General features: G+C 35.5%; 1 protein-coding gene across 1 annotated transcript in view; it reads left to right on the forward strand.

The window, feature by feature from the left end:
* Window positions 1-21,980, forward strand: part of WDR72 (WD repeat domain 72) — a 118,057-nt gene that overhangs the window by 56,676 nt on the left and 39,401 nt on the right. Inside the window, exons 14-17 of the mRNA XM_009940224.2 lie at window positions 2,140-2,960; window positions 7,948-8,039; window positions 10,257-10,339; window positions 16,740-16,851. Of these exons, the coding sequence (XP_009938526.2) occupies window positions 2,140-2,960; window positions 7,948-8,039; window positions 10,257-10,339; window positions 16,740-16,851 (1,108 nt within the window). The remainder of the gene's footprint in view (window positions 1-2,139; window positions 2,961-7,947; window positions 8,040-10,256; window positions 10,340-16,739; window positions 16,852-21,980) is intronic.

Below are 21,980 nucleotides of genomic sequence, written 5' to 3' on the forward strand. Positions count from 1 at the left end.
CATTTCTGTGATTTCTATGATCCCGTGAAATATTGCTTTTCATATGAAAAAAAATCTTTTGAAAAATTCATAGTGTCCAGAGTCAATATTTACAAAATACTTCATTTTTTTTATTTAAAGGAATTATTGTTTCAGGCTTTATTTTCAGTTTTAAAATGCAGGTAAAATCCAAAATTGAGGAGTAAAATAGGTTTTATTGAAACATTAAGATCATTCTTTTAAAATTTGAATATTCACCATTAACTGTCACTGGTAGCATCAATATTGCAGACTCTTCATTGGGTGGTAGGTAGGTTCAGTCCTTTATTATAAAAGGAGTAAGGAAGGAACAAGAGGCTGATATTCTACTGTGCCCCAACTAGTAAGGTTTTTTTGCTTTCTGAAGCTTGCAGAAGCTCTGTCATAAAAATTCTGTCATGCCGGGAATTCATAGGTACAGAGATTTGTATGGGGAAAAGGGCAGCAGGAATGTGAAAGGCTTTTCTTCTAAATTTGCAGATGTGTGAGGTAGGAAGTCCACTCTTGTAAGTGAATCTTGATTGGAATGTGTGATCTGAGGCAACTTGCTGTGTTTCATCTCCTAAAAGACTCAAATTAGCTGGCGTGGAAGGCCGAGACAGAGTGTCTGTCCTGAAGAGTGGAGGAAAAGCATGTATGGAATGTTTTCCATAGATAGGAATATCCTAAGGGCTGCTGGACAGACTTTGGAATTTCCCCTTCTTCCTTAGGATCTTATTCCTACCTCCATGTATCCTCCATTCACATGCCTTCATAAGAATGTTTTGCTTCATTCTTCTGTGAGTTCTTGCTTTTTAACGCACGTTCTACTTGTCTCTCTTCTATAGAGTTTGTCCTAATGGAGAAGACTTTCTTATCTTAGTTTATCTTCTCAAATATTGTTTGTTTTCTGTATGCTTAGACTACATTCTAAGATTCTAATGTCCAGGAGAGATTAGTTTTGATGGGCATTTCTGTGGGTAAGTTTTTCTATGATATCTGCATCAGGAGCTGATTTTTAATGTGTCCAGACATCCCCTCTTCAGGAGTTTGTCACAGCATAGTATCTATCCTATGCCAAGGACACTGACAAAATAAAAATTAATTCTACAAGGTGTAAACTTTTGTTCTTAATGATGATTTATCATTTAAAGAATAAAACTACAAGAATAAGACCAAGTTAAAAAAAAAAAAAAGATTATTTTGAACATTTCCTCATATTGTTCAGCTGATACTATTACAGATCATCATCATCATTAGGTTACTGTTATCATGGTTTAATATGTCAGTGTAAAGTTGTGAGTAACTGTAGCTGTTCTCAGATCTTCACTTTTGCCAGATTTTAGGAGGATTCATAAACAATTTTCTCTGGGTATTTATTAACAGCAGTAATCAGACATATGTATTTATACCGGCACAATTATCACTTTAGTGCGTGGAACTGAAATGATGCTCTGCAAATCTGTTGTTGTGAATGGCCTTTAAAGTTGGTGACGAAGTATGGGGGATTTTAGAAACATTGTAGTAGCTCCTGTAGCCTTTTCTGCTCAATTATTTTCATCTAAGGTAATTAATTTTATAACTGGAGATCTAATTAAAGTTCTTTATTGTTGATAAAGTATGTGCGACAACTCAGAATTAAGTAACTTTAAGACAGTTTTGCATGTTTTGAAATGGCAAAAGGCATAGTCTTTATCTCAGACATGTATCAAATTGCTACAAGGCATACAGATTCTCAAGGTTTGCAAGTATTTTCAACGTCATAGGATTTGTTTCCCTAGCTTTATTTTTGAAAAAAACTGTATTCTTTAAAACTTTAGTAAAAGCCTTTCATCTTGAAATTAGGCCTAGCAGAAGAAATATCAGCCTAGAGTTTTGGCAAAGATGTATGTAATCTTACAGCATGGCTGCATAATTGATGATGGAGCCTGTGTTATAGTGTTCACATGCTTATATCTCTGTGTATCTTGAGCTATTTAGAAGAAAATCTTTTTTCCTTAGTAAGAAGTAAATAAATATAATTAAGTTGAACTTAATGAAGTTAATAGATTTTGCCTATTCCATATGCAATTCTATGCTGGTATCTTGAAAATTACAAAATACTATGGATTTGTGTTTGGATACTTAATGTTTTTCTTTCAGTTAACTGATACCAGCTGCATCCAACAGCCCTTTACTGTTCTACCAGTTAAAACAAAATGGAACAATGCAAACTTTCATATTCTCTTATTTGATGTGGAAAAACTTGAGGAATTTCTGCTGTCATCTCAACTTAATGGAATAAAGTCATCGAATTCATTCCACAACTATGACACTCTAGAAAGAGCCAAAAGTACTACTGAGAAAAGGGCACCGACGTTAAAAAGAAATAAAGCTGCTGGCTCCATATCTCCAGTGGATGGGCAAGTAGGTACTGTTTGTTCAAACCAGGTCTGGAAGGATGATAACGCAGCTAGACCTTTGGAAGAAAGTGGTGGCATGAAAAGACAGAAAAAAATGAAGAGTTCACGAAAGATTAGAATGCAGCCATCAGGAAACACTGATGTGAATGTCACCATTGATACAGCTAAACTGCTTTTGTCATGCCTCTTACCATGGGGTGTAGATAAAGAAATAGACCATCTCTGTGTTAGACACTTGGATATCTTGAGGATTCAATGTCCTGTTTCTTTAGGACTTGTGTCAAAAGAAAACCACCTATCACTAATGTTGCCAGGATGGAAACGTACTGATTGTGGTATGCTAGAAGAACATGCAATAATGAATTTGTTTTCAAAAAGAGTGCTTGATTTATCAGACAAGTACCTTGCTGCAACTGAAGGACGAGCTGGAAAGAAGGACGGACTCAAGAATAATGGTTATGGAACAAAGGGATTGGAAATAGTAGTATTCTTATTTAGCAGAATAGCTTTAATCAAACGGATAATTAACGTAGCTTCACCAGTTACAGGTGAAATTGAAAGGTAAGAACCTTTTCATTATGAGTCTTTTCTTCCTTCGTAGCAGTTAAAAAGTAAAAAATAGAAACAAACACTTTTCTTAAGTATGGACTTTTACAATAGAGTTTACATTCTTTCTCTAGAGCTTTTTTTTATAGGATGTTCTCTAAATAAAAGGAAATTGCGATAAAGTTAAGTATCATTACATTTTTCTATTTAGCAGATGAGAAAAATTATGCAAAAACTTTAAGAAACAAGAACTTGAATTATCCGACTTCACACATGGTTTTTCCAGAGATCACTCTTTTCCTCGCGTTTTAAACTAAGTAGAATAATGAGATCTCTTCAGGCACATTTTGAGACATGCATTACCGCATTTGTGCTGTTTTAGCTGCCGCTCCCCGTAAGCAGTATACTTTCTTTACCATGAAAACCCTTGGCTCCACAGATGAATAAAATATGAGACAAGAACAGTCTGTCCTAGTTACACTATCTAAGGTACAACACACGCCACACATCGTCCCCCCCCCCGCCCCAGTAATAGTGGCAGCTACTGGGAATGAATGCCTCATCAGCCCTTATGTTGTGAGAACCATCCCAAATAACATTTGTGTTACTCAAAACAAATATATTGACTAAATGCTTTTTCAGCATTAAGGGAAAAATAGCATGCTCGACATTATTTGACCAAGCCAAACAGAGCATGCTAATCAGGCAATGGATATTGTCCACAAACTTTTGTTGTTCAGCAAACCTAGAATGGTCTGTATTTAGCATTTTAGGGACAATTAACTTCAGCATTAGTGATGCTGTGGCCCAGAGGCAAGAAGGGGGACAAAAAATACTGATCCTGATGCTGCAAATATCTGTGCATCTTCCACAAAGCTCTAGGCATTCAGCATGTCTCAAGATATGTGCTATCCCGCAGGACAAACGCACATTTCTCAGTTACTTTTACTGCTAATCATATTGCCTACTGGTCCATGTTCACACAAGCTCTTAATACGAAAGGTTGCTTTCAGGATTCCAGCTTGAACATGAATCTCTTTCTATGCCAGGAAAGACTTTATGCCTGCATTGTGTCTTACACAATGTCTTTCCAACAGAGTACTGTAATTTAAGTTAGTTGTCATACCAGAATCAAACGTTTTTCCCAGATGTATACATTCTGGCTTTGGAACATAACTCCCATAAAATTATAAGTGTTAAAACTATTGCAAGAAAAAACGCACATTTTTTTGTGAAAACAGTACTATATCGTTTAAAGTTTTCTCAACATAAAGCTTTAAAAGCTAGCATCTCATGTAGAAATAGGTGAATTTTTTTTACAAAACAGGAAAAAAAATTGCCATAAATTTTGGTTATAAAAAACGTTATCAATTTTATTCAAAGACTCTGAAATATTTTATTTGGGATTTTGATGTGGTTTGAATTACCTCTTCTTCCAGAGCTGAACAGCATACATTTATAGCTGTCTTGTAGCTAAGTTTTAATGTAGTGCCATTTGTGATGGTCTAACATGGGTTTTTGCCTCCCAGTGGCCTCATCTGGAGAAGAGTGCTGGAGTTGTATCCATTCAATTACTTTCTTGGAGTTTTGTTTTGTTTGTGGATTTGGGATTTTCTTTTTTTGTGCGTGTTGGTTTTTTTTTCCCTGAGCTCCGTATTTTCCTCTTGAGTTCCTAAACAGCAACTACAAGTGCTATGGGTCTGTACAGAGACAACGCACAATTCTTTTTCCTGGCTGTACTTTGCACACTCTTGCCTTCTTTTGAGGCTGTACCTTCTTTGTTCTTCATCTCCTACACATTCAGAAAACAAACAGACAAGTAACCACAATTTTTTCTGTGTTATTGAAGGACAAAATGTTCTTTCGTAGGGAAGTTGGTCAGAACTAGACTGTATTTGCTACATTTTTATCAACACAGACCTCAGAAGTTTTAGCCACCTGGACATTTTCCTCTTTAGTGCTGGTGACAGGAAATTTTTCTTGTCATGTCTTCATCCCATGATAGCACAGAGTTTATCTTTTCCCCTACCTTCCAAGAACTGTTTCAGAACTTTAGACATGTCAGTCATAACTCGCTTTTTATTTTTTTCCCCAATAAGTAAAGATAAGAATAGTTAAGATACTTCAAGAATTTTGTACTGTTTCCTAACCTCTGTAAAACTACAGATGATGTCCCACTACAGTCAAGAATCATCATTGTTGTGCAGAATCAAAGTTGTGTGGGTAGGACCAACAAGGTGATGTTACTGTTGGCATTAGGGAGAGAAGTGGATTAGAGCCATTGGAAAGAATTTCATGCTTCAGACACTTAAAAAAAACAAACCAACTGATTCCATACATGATGTACATCATGTGATAATGTTATCTTTGTGTCTGAGTATTAAAGGCATGGTTTTGCTATCAGAAATTGCTATCAGAATGTATCTATACTTTCTGTATTGCCTCGAAACCAGGTGTGTGTATGCAAATTTATCTCCCTCTCTCCACCTAGGGAAAAAGCCCCCTTCCTGTGAAGTTCCCTTTCCCTCTTCCCCCCTCCCTGGTAATAAGCATAACATGAATAAGACTTGGCCTATTTGCCAGGATCTTAGGATTCAGCCTTCATTTCACCTCTTCCTATTGCAAATGATTGGGGTCTGAATGAGCTATTGTTATATCTGTTCACTCATTAAATCTTTTTATATGATTTATACTTGTTCATCACTCTGTATTCAGGATTGGAATGAATTTTCTTTGGCATTATGAGCTGTTAAAATAGTGTACTTTTGCCTAATTAAAGGTTTGAAAGAAACCAAGCAAATGCTGTTTTGACCAGTTTGCCTTTTAAAGTGCAGTATGGAGCCACACCGGATTGGGCAGTTGGTTTTGCTAAAACTGCGGCATGCTCAAGTGAAAAATCTACATACTTAATTCTAATTCACTGCAGCATTTGCAGAAGGAGTTATTAGGACAGCTTGTAAGGGTCTTGGTCTCCTAAGTATTACTGCAGTACAAACAACTCTTATTAATTCAGTTACTAATATGAAAGAGGAAATGCATTCTGATGTCCTTTCAGTAGTTTATCTGTCAACAGCCATGGATGTTCCTCCATTCTGTGAAAGTTTACTTTCTATTAGCATGGTGGTACAAACTCCAAAGCTTTTAGACTTTTAAATTAATCTGTTCAGATTTTCTTTTTTTATCTAGTGACTAAGATACTTGCTTAATGTGTATTCAGCTGGTATTCATAGTTCTGCCTACTTTGATGCTGGAGAATGGACTTGTATATTTATTCCTTGCGATGCAGCACAGTGCCAAACAGCTACTGGTTTAGTAATAATTTGGGGGTTCCAGCTTTCTTCTGTTAATGCTGGCCCACTTTGCATATAGCAATGAAATGTTCATTGAGCTGTAAGAAGAATTATTCTAGTGTCAGTTAGCTTACAGCCTTGACCTGGCGAATGAAATAATAAAGTTTAAATCCCTGTTCCTTGGCATATCTGATGATTTTGCCGTTACAGGACAGTGAAAGGAATCTATTTTTTCTTAAATAAAATGCACGTATAAACATACTTTTAATCTGGAGAGTCAGAACTGGAAAAATGCATTTGATCAATTCATAGAATATTGGATATTCTTGGATGAGCTTAGTATTCTCATTCTGAGCAGAAATTCTGTCTTTGTCAGCATGTATGCATACATTTCTGTTTAAACCATGGGTTTTATGGATCATCATTCCCCAATGAAAAATATTTGGTTGAAAAACTCTTGACTAGTTACTAACACAAGTTTTCAGCTCAGGTTTTGGATCGGTAAATTTCAAGTTATAGTATTTCTGTGAACTATGAGCTATTTGATTGGATAAATGAAACTTGTGGAATGTGAAAATAATGAACAGTGGTATGTGTTAAGCACGCATTATCAGACCAGTACTAATCTGTTTTTTTTAAAAAAAAGATAAAAATTTAGTATTTGTTTAACATAATTTGAACATTTCACCAAAAAAAGTTGATAACCCAAAAAGAATAAATTATGAAAAACATGGCTTTGGGAAAACTTGGGGCTGAGTCTATAAGCTGTTGTTCATAAATGTGTCTGTATATCTGTTGGTTTTTTTGCAACTTGACCCAGCCAGTGAAAATAAAAGAACCTGCAGTAAAATGTGTCAGATTATAGAATTGGGACAGAAACAGGAAGAAGCTATTAAGAAAAGGTCTTAGAAGAATTTTTCTGCTGCCTTTTGAGATTTGTATCTGTAACTTAAAGCTCTCAAGCTGAAAGCTTTCAGTTTTTTTAGTATTGCAAGGCTGTTGAAATATTACGAGTTACTGTTGATTGTAGTGAATTTGAAAGGTGAAATATATTGTCTTTTAAATGGCACCTAAATATAGATTGTGCAGGGTCACTATAGCAGTGTATTTAAAAGAAATAGTTTTAAATAATGCAAGGGTTTGGAGACGTTTTTCACTTCCTTTCCCCTCCATCCATATCCTTTGTCTTCAAGGGTAGATTGCCGAGTCAGTGACAAAGTACTGGAGAGCAGTAGATATAAACACTGGTCTCCTATATTGTAGACATCTACTGAAATACCAAGTATAGCAGTAATATTCTAAATTATTTAACACTGTGGAAAAAAGGAAACCTATAAAACAAAGTTGCTAGTTTCCCTGAACTTTTTTCCTCAGTAATAGAAAAAACCAGCACAAGTCCTTTGTGAAAATGATATTTTGATTCAGTTCTTCACGTATTAATTTTTTTTCAATACAACATACAAGATAACTATGATAAGTTTTGATTGAAATGTGAAGCTCCTGTGAATGGATGGTACTTTTCAGTATTTGTGTACATGTGAATGTTTCAGTACCAAGTTGTGGGCAAAAGAATGCAAGTGACTTTTGAGGAGAAACTAAATTGCGGTTGATAGTAATTGATAGTAGAGTACTTACCTTAAAGAACCTACTGTAATTTATAAGATTTTTGTAAGTATGTTCAAGTTTTGTTTAATAGTTTCATATTCTTTTAGTCCACAGAAATTGGAATCTGTACATGACAAATGGCGAAATATAGAAGCAGTAACATCTTCATTCCCCAGTTTTTATGGAGAGTTACCAAGCAGTAAGTATATGGAAGAGTAACAATATTGGCGTTTAAGAGGGTTTTTTTGCATGCTTTTTGTTGCTAAAATACATCATTTAACTTCAATAATGAAAAGAAATTATTTATGTTCTTTAACTTTGAGCAAGTCCAGTTTGCAAATACAGAAACTGAATGAGTCTGTTTTCTTCTATGAATATCACGAAAACATGTAAATAAAATGTTGATTGTTAAGTAATACTGGAATCAAGGATACTTTTTCTGTGATGGCAAAACATTCAGCTGAGTTTCTAAGGACATTGTCTAGCAATCTGAAAAACAGAAATTTAAGAAGACAAACACTGACGTCTCCTCCCTCCCCCATCTCCCTCATCACCATGCCCAATAATATATACAGCCCTTCAAGCAAACTGTTGCCTTAATAATACAAGAGTCATCTTGACTGTTCAATAATGCTCTTAGATTTTTGGGTAGGGTAGAATAAGGTAATCTCTTCACATTAATGTCCCACAGGCAGTTGTTCACCAATCTTGGTTTTGCAAGCCAGTCTAAGTTTATTTTTACAGTATGCAGCTAACCAAAGAATATTTAAGTAAAAACCTAAGCAGAATATGCATACTTGTCAGTATACGTTACCTAACAAATATAGTGTTCCTGTTATAGACTGAGTCCTGTCTGGATTGGTAACACAAATTCTTTCATCAAATCTTGACCCTCTGCTATGCAAATATCTCTGCTGTGTTAATAGCCTCATCTAAAATCGGTTTTTAGTGTATTTTTCCTTCTATGACTCTTAAACGTACTGTAACTGTAGAACTTGTGATGACAGCAGAAATGCCTATTGGAAGAAAGAGATGGATCATAGCATCAAGTGGCAATAGGAAATAAGTAGATGAAAGGCATGGAAATGGTGCAGCGATGACTAAAATGTTCATGGGCATAAAAATAGTTTTACTGAGTGACCTAAAACTTATAAGGTAGTCTAACTCATATCCCATATCTCCTACTTCATACAGTTGTTTGGATTTACAAATTAAAATCTTATCTGAGACTTGCAGATGTCTCAGACATTTTATTAGTGATCAATTCTTTAGCATCAAGGACACACTGGACAGCAGAACGGGCCATGTTACATCTTGATTCGGCTGATGTTTCTGGACTTTCTGTATACATTTACACATGTGCAAAGAGACAGAAGCAAAACAAAATTAAAACAGGAGTCTTTAACACTTTTGTGCATACAAGGAGATGAAACTGAAGTACCGCCAGGTACTTATATGATTTTTTCAAACTTCGGTCTTCGCTGTAGGAATCCAACATTTAAGTGAATGACTGCATTGTGTGGTCAGGTTACTTGTGAACTTCGGTGTTGCTGAAACACAGTTGCTACTTAACAGTTCACAATTCAGTTTCTTTTTCTCAAGACATTATGTGGTACTGGCAATCAGAGATCCTTGTGTGGATTCAAAGGATCTTACAACCAATTTACCCAACTTGTATGTCTGGCAGCAAATATTGCAGTAAAGTACTGAGATGTCACATTTGTCTATTGAACTCCAAATGAGGGAAAAAGTGGACTAAACCAGCACAGCTGTCAGTTCAAACCATGCTTTGCTTTGAAAATAATCAGAAAAATCAGGATGGGTAGTAATAAAAACTCACATGAAAATCCATAAATGCAGCATCTTTCTTAACTGCAACCATAACTGGAGAGCCACTGGCCATGTGATGTCTTGACCACACACCAATGTTGTTGCCCTGTAGCAGAAAAGCAAATCAGGTGGAACTGTAACTATACAAAATGTTATTTAATCTTTTTTTCAATAGACTCTGCTACTGTTTAAAAGGTTAAGAAAGACAAATTCAAGTAGTTTTACAATTTACATAGTAAAATCAATAGTTAAGTAGTACAAATTGGAAGGTATTCTCAATATATTTAGAAAATTGTGATGAAAACATACTCTGGGATATCACACCTCTGTTGTGTGTGTGTTTTTTGTTTTTTTGTTTTTTTTTAAAAGACTAACCTGATTTAGAATAAAAATAAACCTTCAAATGATAGATCATCTGAACATGTTGTGCTTATTGTATCAGATGAAAGTGAGTTCCAAAAAGATTACACTTTTCAGATCTCTTCAGGTATGTTGCTGAAGTGAAAAATAAAAAGTGCTAAATATCTTTCTATTTGTGTGCTTCTGTGTATCTTATCAGTTCATAAATTATGTGTGTGTTTTTCAGGTAAGAGTAGATATCATTCAGCAGACTTTGGGACTGTTTCATTGCTGAAACTCATTTGTTGTTGGAGTGACCAATCTGTAAAGGTAGGAAATAACCCATGTCAGTTGTTGCAATGTTGATCCTTAAGTAATAGTGGCCATAATTTAGTATTTGGAATCTGTGATGTGACATAACAGTTAACAGATTTATGGTGAAATTACTACCTAAATAGTGCCATTCAAGTCTATGGAAAGCAGATCATTATTTCAGTATGAAGTATGCTACTCATGAAACTATTTGCCTTAAAGTACATGTTTAGATGTGGGTAAGTGACTGTCCTACTAGTCTTTAATCTAAGTGATCTTGTTCATAGCAAGTGTTTAAAAACTGAGTTACCTGTTGTCTGACAACCAGATGTAACTTACATTACAAATGCCATTTTATGCTCCAGGAAAATAAAGGCCAAAATAAGGGCTGAGTCATATGCCAATGTATTATGATAGAAGAAACAGAAGATGCCTTCCTAAGGGGATAAATAACTAATCCCAAGTCTTCACTTATTACAACATCCTTCAAGAATGACGTAAAAAAGTGGGTTAAGTGTTTTCCAGGTCAGATGAAGCTCATGCCTATTGTTAGTGAAGAATCTGATGTCTTGAGAGATAAATTGCTGTTTCTTGAGAGTTGACAGGTAACTGTAAAAAATAGTCTGAACAGTGAAATCTAGAGACCATTTTTCATTTTGGAAATATGCATTTAAAGTTGTGTGGTTGCTTGAGTGAGTTAATGTTCAAGAGTATGAAACTCAAGACAGTGTACTATGACCGCAACGGATTTTACTCCAGAAAAGAGAAATACCTCTTACAAGTTTATTTTATGATGTTACTTTGAAAATTGAACACAACTCCATGCTGCATTTCAAGTGTGAAGAACATTTTCCAGAGCCAAGGTGTGCAGGGGTGCTGCAGTGATAGTCTCCTGTTCTAATAGACAGCAATGGTTTCTGCAAATATTCACATTCAGTTGAAATCAACACTTTATCTTGAGCTTATCAGTTGTTTATTATAGCCCCACTGTCTGCACATCTTCCATATTATTTCATCATTCTTCTTCCTTTGCAGACTGTCCCACTTTCTCTTAGAATAAGCTTTTTTCCTTTTTTGAATCTTTTTAATAAAAAAATTGGATACAGGACCTCAGTTTCAATAGCTGCAGTTGTTGTGTGAAATCTGTATAATGTCTTGCTGACCTGGTCAGCCACTGAAACTCTTCATGGAGTGGAATTGTCTAGCCATGAAACTTGTATTTGCAGCATAGCTGATTGTGAGATCTATTTATTTATATTTTCAAATTAATTTAGTGTTTGATCAGTTTATACAATAATAAGTCTTTTCTACTACAGAAGGTTAGTGTGCAGGAAGCTAAGGCATGGAGTAAGCTGCCTCACGCTTTTTTTTTTTTTGTCTAAAAAGAATTTACATTTAAGACACTGAAATTGTCAAGTACTGCAAATACCATGCTATCAGTGCTTCTCAAATTTTAGCATTATCAGACACCACTTGGTAGTTGTAACAAGCTTTGTTAACCTGCGTAGTAGTGCAGATTTTGGATTGTTTGCAGCCAAACTGCTGTAAACATTTTCACATTCAAAAGAAGTTGTGTTGTTGGCAATAGAGGTGGGTATTCAGCAACCAAGGATTTATACAAAATTATAGTTTTTGTTGATAGGGTGGCTTTGTTGAACTTTTCTTTATACAATCACAGATTTATGGCCAATTTATTCATCCTGAGCAGCCTGATTAAGCACTCATGTACATTTACCCAAAACATCACTAGTTACCCTGCTTTTAGAAACTTTTTTATTGTCATCTTCGGTGGTGGATGATAATTTTCAGACATGACCCAAAGGACTTGCCATTTATTGATTCCTCATCTTCTTAGAGTACTGTAACAGATTCTGTGCAAACAAGGAAACTAAAAAAATCTGCTACAAATGATTGATCGGGGTCTGCTGACTTGTTGAAGGGCTGAGGGATGTCTCTTTCTGTCTTATATTTTAAAAAGGCGTTAAAAATATTTTTCAAGGATTTTTTCCCCAGATGATTTTAAAGGAAAGGTCATCTTCATGCGTTTTGCTGTTCTTTTAGGTAAAATATAGCTTCTAGTTGCCACACGCCCATCCTGTCCAGAAATTACTGAAGTGTGCTTGTCTTTTCAGTTAGATATTACAAAAGCTTGCCCTGAAACATTTATTATGAGAGAACAGTGGTTGCATTTCTGCCTTTAATTGTCCTTGCTCTATATTTAACATAGTCTATTTCTCGGTTATAGCTGTGATAGGTGTTTGATTATATTTTAGTTTTTTAAATAATGATGCTATATTATTGCAGCTTTATGGAACCTTTTTGGCTGAAAGGGTGAACGTTAAAATAAAACTTGAAAAGAAAAAGCTATCAGAATAGTTAAACTGCAGTGCAATCAAAACTTTTTGCCTGTTGTTGACTCTAGGATGGTTTTTTTCCACCAGAAGGATTTGTTTAGTAATTATTTCCTTGCTCTTCCTAGCTCCTCTGTCTTCAGGTGACAGATGTTGAAATGCCTTCTCCCCATATCTTTAATCAGCCTTTTCAAGAGGAAGAATACAATAGGAAATAATTTGCTTCCTTTTCTCCTGCTCTAAGATCTTTTTAAATCTCATTGAGTGAAGTTAGTTCTTGGTAGGTTGACTTCCCTGAAGACTGAAGTCGTTTATCTCTTCACACAATGATTATAGACCAAGTAAGCTTCTCTCTACAATATGTCTTACTCCCTGATCTGGACAACCATTTGTAAAACAGTAAACCACCCTGACTCCATAGCCACCCTGCTGTTCTCAGTGCTAGTCTCAGCAAAGAAATTCAGTACTAAACATGACAGTGAGTTTTGCATGAAACTTTAATAGGTCGGTAGTTCCACTAACAAGGCGTTAAGTGTGCAGTTTTCACATTTGTGGTCAAGGATTTTAGTTACATAACGACACGCGTGCAGTCTGTCATACTCACAGGGTGCCCATCAGTCTATGGGGCTTCAGCAGTCTGCGTTTAGTAAGGCAGCATCAGGTCTCTGTGGTGTGAGCTACCCCTACAGAAACAACTGAGCTTTATCAGATACATCACTAAAACCTTTGTGATCAGTACAAGTCATAGGTCTGTTCCTCCTGCACATGAGTCAGCTCTAATCTTGAGATGTCCTGTTGTATAGTCCCAAGTAGACCTTGCTAGAACTTGGACGTATTAATTCAGGAGCATCATCAGAAATACAGTTTACACAGCTTCAGTGTACAACATTCAGGTCCTGATGTGGAAGTCCTCTGCTGCCATCCTGATGTTGCAGTATTCCTTTTCTGTACAGGAATATTTGTATCCTCTAGCTAGCTGCTTAACACAGTCTCCCCTTACGAAAACTGTTGATGCCATATTTAGATCTCTGACATAATCATCTTCATGAGCAATGTAGTTGCTTTAGCCTCCCTCTTTCACCAGTGGAAAAAGATAGATGCCGTGGAGGGACTGCTTAGATTTTTAGGAGGAAGGAATCATCTCGGGACTTTCTCCTCTCTTTCTATTGATTTCTGCAGTGCATCTGTATTCTTTTTCATTTCAGTTACTTCACATCCATTAATATCTAAAATAAGAAGGAATGAATCTGAGATATACTCTGAAGGACTTTTACTTTCAAAGAATAAAGAACTTCATGTTAAGGCCATTGCAGAGAGTAGTACTGCTAAACTACTACCTTCTTTACTGATGCCCACGTTTACAGTAATTTCTCCAACAAGCTCTGAATGCATTTGTTTTTACAGCATTTGACTCTACCTGGAGCCAACTGATAGCAGTATGAGAATTTAGACAAGCCTCTTGACGGTCGCTATTCAGAATTAGAGGAAAGCAGACTGAATAATACAAGTCTGATGTTTTGATCTGGTTTTTTGCTCCCCGATGTGACTGTGTTATGGAGGCAGCTGGGAGGCAGTTTCTGCAAGGCTCAGCCCTGTAGAGGTTATGGCCTGAGTGATAACTGGGAGTGATGTCTATTGACTTCTCTCCTTAGACCCGCTCATTACAAACAGAGTAGTAATCCTTGGAACTAACTGATAAAGTGTGGAAAGGAAAGTCAGTATAACTTAGTGTAGGTGCAACAGTAGGGTTTGCCTCAACTTTTGTTCACTTGTCTTCTTGAATTGTTCTGTAGTGTTGCTGCTGCAGAGTCAAACAATGACCTTTCCATAATAGCTGTATTTATAGTTGGACACATGCTATTTATACTTTCTCAGGCATAGAAGAAACACAATTTCTGTCATATTTCACAATCCAAACTAAAAAGCAGCTAATTATTTACAACAGCGTCTACAATTATGGGGAAAACAATGAACACATATGTTAGTAGTCAACAAGATAGCCAATGTATATGTAATCCATAAGGATGCTAAAGATAAAGGGAAAACTAGCAGAGAAAACAAAAGCTGATCATGTAGATTTGTTTTGTGTTAGAAACAGGCAAAGCTGCTGGAGATTTTAAAACTTTGTGATAATGATAGATGAGGTATATGAATTACTGGGGAAAATGCAGTGAGAAAACAAAACTGAACTTGTGAAACCACACCGAGCACGGTGGAAATGCAGATTCAACAGTGACAGACAAGTAGCATGCAGAGGCATACAGGTTCCTCTGCAATATCATGTTGTGCCATTTGCTACAGCTTTTTATTTTATTTTAAGATGTTAGAGGAAATTACGTGTTACAAATGCTGCCTGGCTGGCATACGCAGCAATGGTACAGGTAATGAATGTCAGATCCGGATTAGTGACAGGTTCTTAGCAGATCAGAACACCATGAAAAACCTATAATGTGTGCAGTTCTTTTGTGTACCTCTAAGAATTTCTTGTTTTGTCAAAAATTTTCCCAGGACAATGGCAACATGTCTGTGTTTCCATCTCTTTTTTAATTATTGTAGGTATATTGTAAGAGTCTGCTGTAAAGTCAGGATCTGTAATTCCCAAAGCTCGGGGTTGTATGGGTGTGAGGAAGTGGAAACTGCCTTCAGTTTCCCCTGTAAAATAAAGCACTATTATAACGGGATGAAGGTTTGTGCTATGTTAAAACACATAGGGCTGGTTTCACTTGCTGTGGACTTTCATATTGCGGACCTGACTGTGGTATACTTGTCTACAATAAAGGATTTTGTCACGAAGGACTTCTGCAGCCCTTGTTCTGCTTAATGGTTTGAATTTACAAGGGCAGCTAGAAATGTGATTGAGGACAGCCAGCGAATTCACTGTACTTGATTAGCGAGACGAAACTGTCTCTCTTCCAAGCAGTTTGAGGGAGCCTGCATGTCAATGTCAATTGATGTTTAACTTAAATATTTTTAATAGATAATTTATAATATAAATATCATATAAACATAAAATGTTTATAATATAAACATAGCTAACTTAAAATTTTCATATTAAATTTAAATTCATATTTAATTTGAGGTGGAATACACTGTCCTGGAAACTTCAGATGCTCTCTGTCAGGAAATTTCTTGTACTTGAGAATTAATACCTTTCTGAGGGGAAAAATATTGCATTTTTTTTTCTGAAGGACATACCAAACAAAGAGAAGGTGCACATGCTGCCATTCTGCACCATGCTGAAATTTAGACTGAGTAAGGATTGCAGACGTTCGGGTCCATTGTGTAAGGTCTTCATGTGCTTTATGAAAGTATTAGGTCTTTAAACTTTCTCAGTTCTCCTGGGACTTCTCTGCCAAAGAGATGGAAAGTAATAACTCTATCATACAGTCTCCACGCTGAGCTGTTTTAACACCCATATGTGGTGCCTCAGTTATTGCAAGCACCATTTGTAGGCTGTTCATAATTCTAGCAGATGCTCCTTATGGATAAGAAGTGTTTGAGGAATGGTATTTCTCTTCGTGTTAGACAGAAAATACAGTATTATCACGTTTGGGCTAGTGGAGTGGAGGATCGCCACCAATAACAAAACATTCTTTAAGCTTTTCAGAGAGAGACTAGACACCAAGAATTCTAAAAAAAGTCAAAATCAAAGGTCCTTATTCAGTCTACGAAACATTTTTGCACACATCATAGAAAAAAAGGTATTTCTTATTAGCTGTTATGACCCTGTGCTTTACTAACATACGTTGCCATGACCCCTTGACATCAAGGAGGCAGTAGATGACTGATTCTAGTTTTGAGATTAAAGAAAATGAATGTTTAATTAGTGGGAAGCAGTCACAATTGAGAATTTGCACCATTTTATTGCTCTCCATTTAACATTTATTTCGTAATACGTATGTAGAGGCACATAATTATCACTGCCTGAAAGATACTGAGAAGCTTTGACTTTCTAATGACATTCACTGGCACAGTCTTAAAATTTTGAAGTAGTTATTTAAAATTGTCAAATGTTTACATAAATAATTGAAGTACTGATATAATCCAATAATTTACATTTGTGACAGATTATTGAGGCAATGCAAGCGGTGCTGCTGGCAGAAGTTCAAAGGACTATGAATACCTTGAGAAAGACAGCAATCTGCAGAGAGCCATTGGCCATAGTAGAGAATAGAAATGGTAAGTTGTGGACACTGCCAAAGGGTGAGGAGAGGATTTGCAATACATTAAAAATGTTTCTTTGGCATGTAGGTGGAAAATTTATTGGTATATTCTTTTAGAAGAACTTTCTCTAGTACTCAGAACAAGTTACGAGTAGGAATTCATAATATGTTATTTCTGTGTAAAGCAAGCCAAATGGTCTATTTCTGGCCTTATCAGGCTATAAGTTTTCCCATATGATTGTTAAGGAGTTAAAGGACTTTCACACTCTGTCATTATCTCTGAACTTAAAGAAGAAAATGTCAGGTTCCTTTGATTGTATGATAGTTCTGTTATTGTAAATACATTTGGAAATAAAGGAAGCAGTGTGTTTGAAATAGAATCAGTAAATCATATTGAAAAGAAGTTTTACAAATGTATCTTTTCAATGACATGAGAACTTATACAGCACTAAAAATTAATTGCTTAAATTTTATAACTTCATAATGTAATACAGAATATTTTATTTTTCTTTTAGAAATAACCTCCCTGCAAGGAGATATCATATGCATTTTACAATTAGATCATTTAATTTTTACAAGAGGCTTACTCTTTGGAACTTTACAATGGTGCTAATGTTTATGGTAAAAAAGATTGAACCTGATTTTATGTTATGAAGTTATACTCTTTTTTTTTTGTTTTTTAGCCCATTAGCTGAGTCTTAAAATTAAGTGACCTAAATTTTAGATCCAATTTTATTAGTGAGCCTTCTCTTGGGAAACTAATTTATAATCTCGTTGAGTGTGCGTCTGTCATGAAAATTTGTTACCAACCTGCTTGTTCCAGGATACTAAAAATGATCAGTGATACTTGCTTCAGGCCACGAAACAAAACAGTGTCTCTATCATTTGGACTGTTGGAATACAATTAAACTCAAAACACTTTGAATAATTGTCATATATGAGTTTATACTTTGCTTACACTGAAGATTGCTTTGAATAATTTTATTTTTAAGTGGTTTAGGACAAGATACATTGTAACTAAAACATCCGCAGCTGTAAAGTTCATATACGGATTTGATGTCAAATTTCCTGAGTTTTCAGGGTGTATTTCAATGTGGTGTTTTGACATGGATTACAACAAAAATAGGACTAACTGGAAGTTGCAAATGCAAATGTCTGCAAGCTTCAGATGTGTTTAGGTCTTGGGGTTTGTTTCAAAACCTTCTATATTAGATGAAGAAATGCTTCTGTTTTGTAATCATTTAAGCACTCTTTACATGAGTCTGGTAGTCCCTTGTTTAATTCAAAGTATTAAGGCTCACACAGGTTATGAATTCAGGGGAGTTACTTCAGCTTTCCACTCTGAAAGGGGATTTCAGTTGTTTATATGTCTAGTAAAATATTTTTACTGTCATTTTTTGCTTAACCCTATTATTTGGAGGTTAGTCAACAACTAGAAAATTGCATTGCTAGCAGGAGTACAGTGTTCATATGTATTTATACTGGCTAGGACTTTTTTTTTCCCCATACTTCATGATCTAAACTACATAAATATATCCTGTAAAGCAGAGTGGATTTTTTGACATGTCTTTGTTCAGCAATTTAATGTATTCTGGAACAGACAGAAAACATACAGGACGACCAGGAGAGAGATGTTATCCTATGAGTATTTAATATCTTGTTTGCTTTCTTTTTGTTCTCATTTCCATTCATGTTTTAGCTTGTTGCATTATTTATCACAGTAAGTAAATAGCACAAATATTCTTGGTTTGGTTTGCATGGTGTTCTAAAAGGCGCTGCAAAACTTCATGGGTTTATTCAGAGTTGAATAGATTTTTTTGTGATTTCTAATATGTTGAAGAGTAAAACTATTTGTGGCATGTAATGATATGCAGAAATTATTAAAAACACATCCAGAAGTAAGTCCACAACCAGTGTAATTACTAAGAAAAGTAATTATGTCTGGTTTTAGTCATTCATCGGATAGATATGTCATCTTTCATCTTATTAAATACTCTGTGTTTATGGATTGTACAGTAACTGACATCTTGTACAACATCAAGGTAAAGGTTAAATATTGTTTCAGATTTTTAAGTCATAATTCAAGACTGGGATCATGCACTCTGACCCAAAGTAAAAGTATCTGAATCTTGGCTGCCATCATCATTATATTGTATTGCATTTTTGTTTAATTGGAATTAATAAATTTGATCTGGAGATGTTTAACCTTGTTTAACTCAACCAGTTTCCACTGAAGGCAATAGATGTTTTCTTTAAGAAGACAAACAGAACTTTCAGGATTTGACCTTCAGTTTTTATTACCTTTGAAGTTTGTAGTATGTTATATAGTTGTTTTTTCAGAAAGCTCCTTGCTCCTTAGGAAGCTCCTGCATTCTTACATTATGGTTAATCGTGATAGCATTTAGACAACAGCTTCACTTGCTGAATAATTTAAAATGCCATATTTTTCTCTGTGGTCCTGTACAGACAAATTGTTTGTTAATTAAAAAAAAAAAAAAAAAACACAAGGCAAAACCGTAATGTATTTTTGCAGAAACAAAGAAAAGGAATTTAAAAAGCTGTTCATACAAAGCATGCTAGAGAAAGGGTTAACTGTGTTCTGTCCTAGTACATTCTTCCATTGTAGCTAAAAGGAAATGTAAATGCAAACAGTTGCAATTTCTTTATGTAATGTCAAAGATAATAATTTTGGATCTGTTCCAAATATACGGGTAGCAATCTTAAAATTGATTTCCACAAGCTTTGCTTCAGCACTGCAAAGAAGCTGAGGTTTTACCTCATTTTTTTGACATTCATCATAATTCTGAAGTAGTACACTGCACTTTATCCTTTCTTGCCTTTTTCCTAAGTACTGATAATCTCAGGTTAATGGTACCATTTAACAAATTGTCAGTGTGGTATTGTTTTCCACTGCCATATGAATCAGAGGCAGATTTTAAAATCATAAGAATCTCTTTATCCACTTTAATTTACCTAAAGTAAGAGGAATTAAGTTTGCTGGCATTCTTCATTCATTTTTCGTTTGTAGTATTTGATCTTATGATATACATACCTAGTCTATATGCAGCCATGTGCAGAACTTCTTTGGTCAGAGCAACAATGGTGGTAATACTGCTGTTCTCCATTTAATAGGGTAGTGATTGGGTACTAAGAAGTTGGGTCCCTCCTGTAGTTGATTTGAACCCATACCTTCCTCAACAGTAATTTATTGCTTATCCTCAAGGCATTCTGCAGTGAGTCATCTACAGAAACTGTTTCACTTTTCATGGAAATCTCAAAATATTTGTGAGGGTATAAGTTAGAAATGAAATTCCCACACCTACAGGTATTCGTTGTGTAGGACTGATCACCTTTTACCTACTGCAGTTTTCTATGTGCCATCCTTCAATGCCTATTTCTTCCAATGCACAGGGAGCCAAAACTGTCTTATCTGAAACAGCATTATAGCGTGCAAATGCTCCCGGAATTGTATGCCTCATTTTTTTTGTAAAATGTGAAGAACTGAATTTATTTACCTTCTAAGAAAATTATGAGGATAAATGTTGTTAAAATGTTCATGCTTAGATATTAAATTAAGGAACTGATGTGTGTGAACTTCCAGGAATGCCAAAAACTGGGGAAGTGAAAGGAAAGCATAAAGTACAGGCTTTATTCCTAAACACAGAATATTATTTGAACTGCCTTTTAGATTTGTGAAAAATTTAAATGTGAAAAATCACGCCACTAAAACTAGCTTGCAATAAATTCTGGTTTGCACTTAAAAATTCCCAGCTTAAGAAACTGCTAATGATTCAGGCTTTTAGGTATATTTGAAAGCTATTAGCTTTAACCTCACCTTTGGATGTGGTTTTGGAGCTCTTTAAACTATTCAATTAAATAAATTGGTTCCTGCAGGAAAAAAGCTTCTGCTGATAAATACCAGAGTGAAATTAATGGTGGCAATTGAATTCCATAGGTTAGTGTAAAGAATTGTCAAAGACTTATCTAGAATATAACAATATGTTTTGTTAAAATGAGGAATCCATTCAGTAATGGTAAATCAATGAAAGGCGGGATATAACAGCTTCTGTTCACTAGAAAAGCATAGTGACCTGCAGCAGAGGGTTTCAAACACTTCTGTTGTCTGGGTTTCAGAAATCTGTCCAGTTGCAGACAACTTTTTAGTGTCAACTCTTAGGAAGTCATTCTGTGGCAGTGTCTTTCTACATAGCAAATGAATCGCCTTGCCTGCCTGCGAAGTCTTAAAGCTTTGTCAAGGAAGTGCAGAGAAGAAGGGTTCTGTCTCTGATATTTTCTTTCAAATTGTCATCTTATTACAACCTATTGCCTTTTCGTATTAGTCCGAATATACATTCTGACTCTGTATTTGAACAAACAAAACAGACCCAGAAGAGAACTCTGACTCTGAGAATTAATCTCTTTGGACTGTTGATATCCCAAAGACTACACAGGATTTCAATGAAAACTTGTCCTTGGTTGCCTGATTGCTGGCAAAATAACTTAAGGGTGTAAAATGCGTTGATACGTTTATTTACTGTAACTGCATTAATGTAATTTGTATTGTTTGTATTCTGGTGAAATACTGTGTGCCCAGAAAACTTGAACAACATCTGAGGAATCAATTACTGGCTTAATATTTGACATTCAGATAAATATACGTATGTCCTCATATCCTTACATTTTCCTTACTGTGTTAGTTTCAAGTTTGGATTTGGGGTTGTGATGTATGTAATGTATTCAATCTTTGAAACTGCTTGCCTTGCCGTGGCTGGATTCCGTACCCAATATGAATCAAGTAAGCAAAATGTGGGAAAAGGTGTCCAGACAAAATATGGTGGAGTCCTAGAAATGCACATAACCAGAAAATGAAAGCTATCAGTGCAGCTCTTGGGAAATCTCTCTTGTTTTGTGGATTGACTTACTTGTACAATCAGGCATTAAGTTGGGGGGGGGGGGGGGGGGAACTCGTGGGAGTATTTCTGATAAGAGAAGTGAAGGCTAAAAAGAAGAGAATTGTATACAAAAGATCAGGGGGCAAAAAGGAAAAAGGCTGGGAAAATGAAGAAGAAAAATATTACAATAGAAGCATGGCAAAGTAAACATGTACAAAAGGTTACCAGTTTTCCAATGGAAATAACAACCAGG

The sequence above is a fragment of the Opisthocomus hoazin genome, chromosome 10, assembly GCF_030867145.1.
Source record: "Opisthocomus hoazin isolate bOpiHoa1 chromosome 10, bOpiHoa1.hap1, whole genome shotgun sequence".
In the NCBI taxonomy this organism is placed as follows: Eukaryota; Metazoa; Chordata; class Aves; order Opisthocomiformes; family Opisthocomidae; genus Opisthocomus; species Opisthocomus hoazin.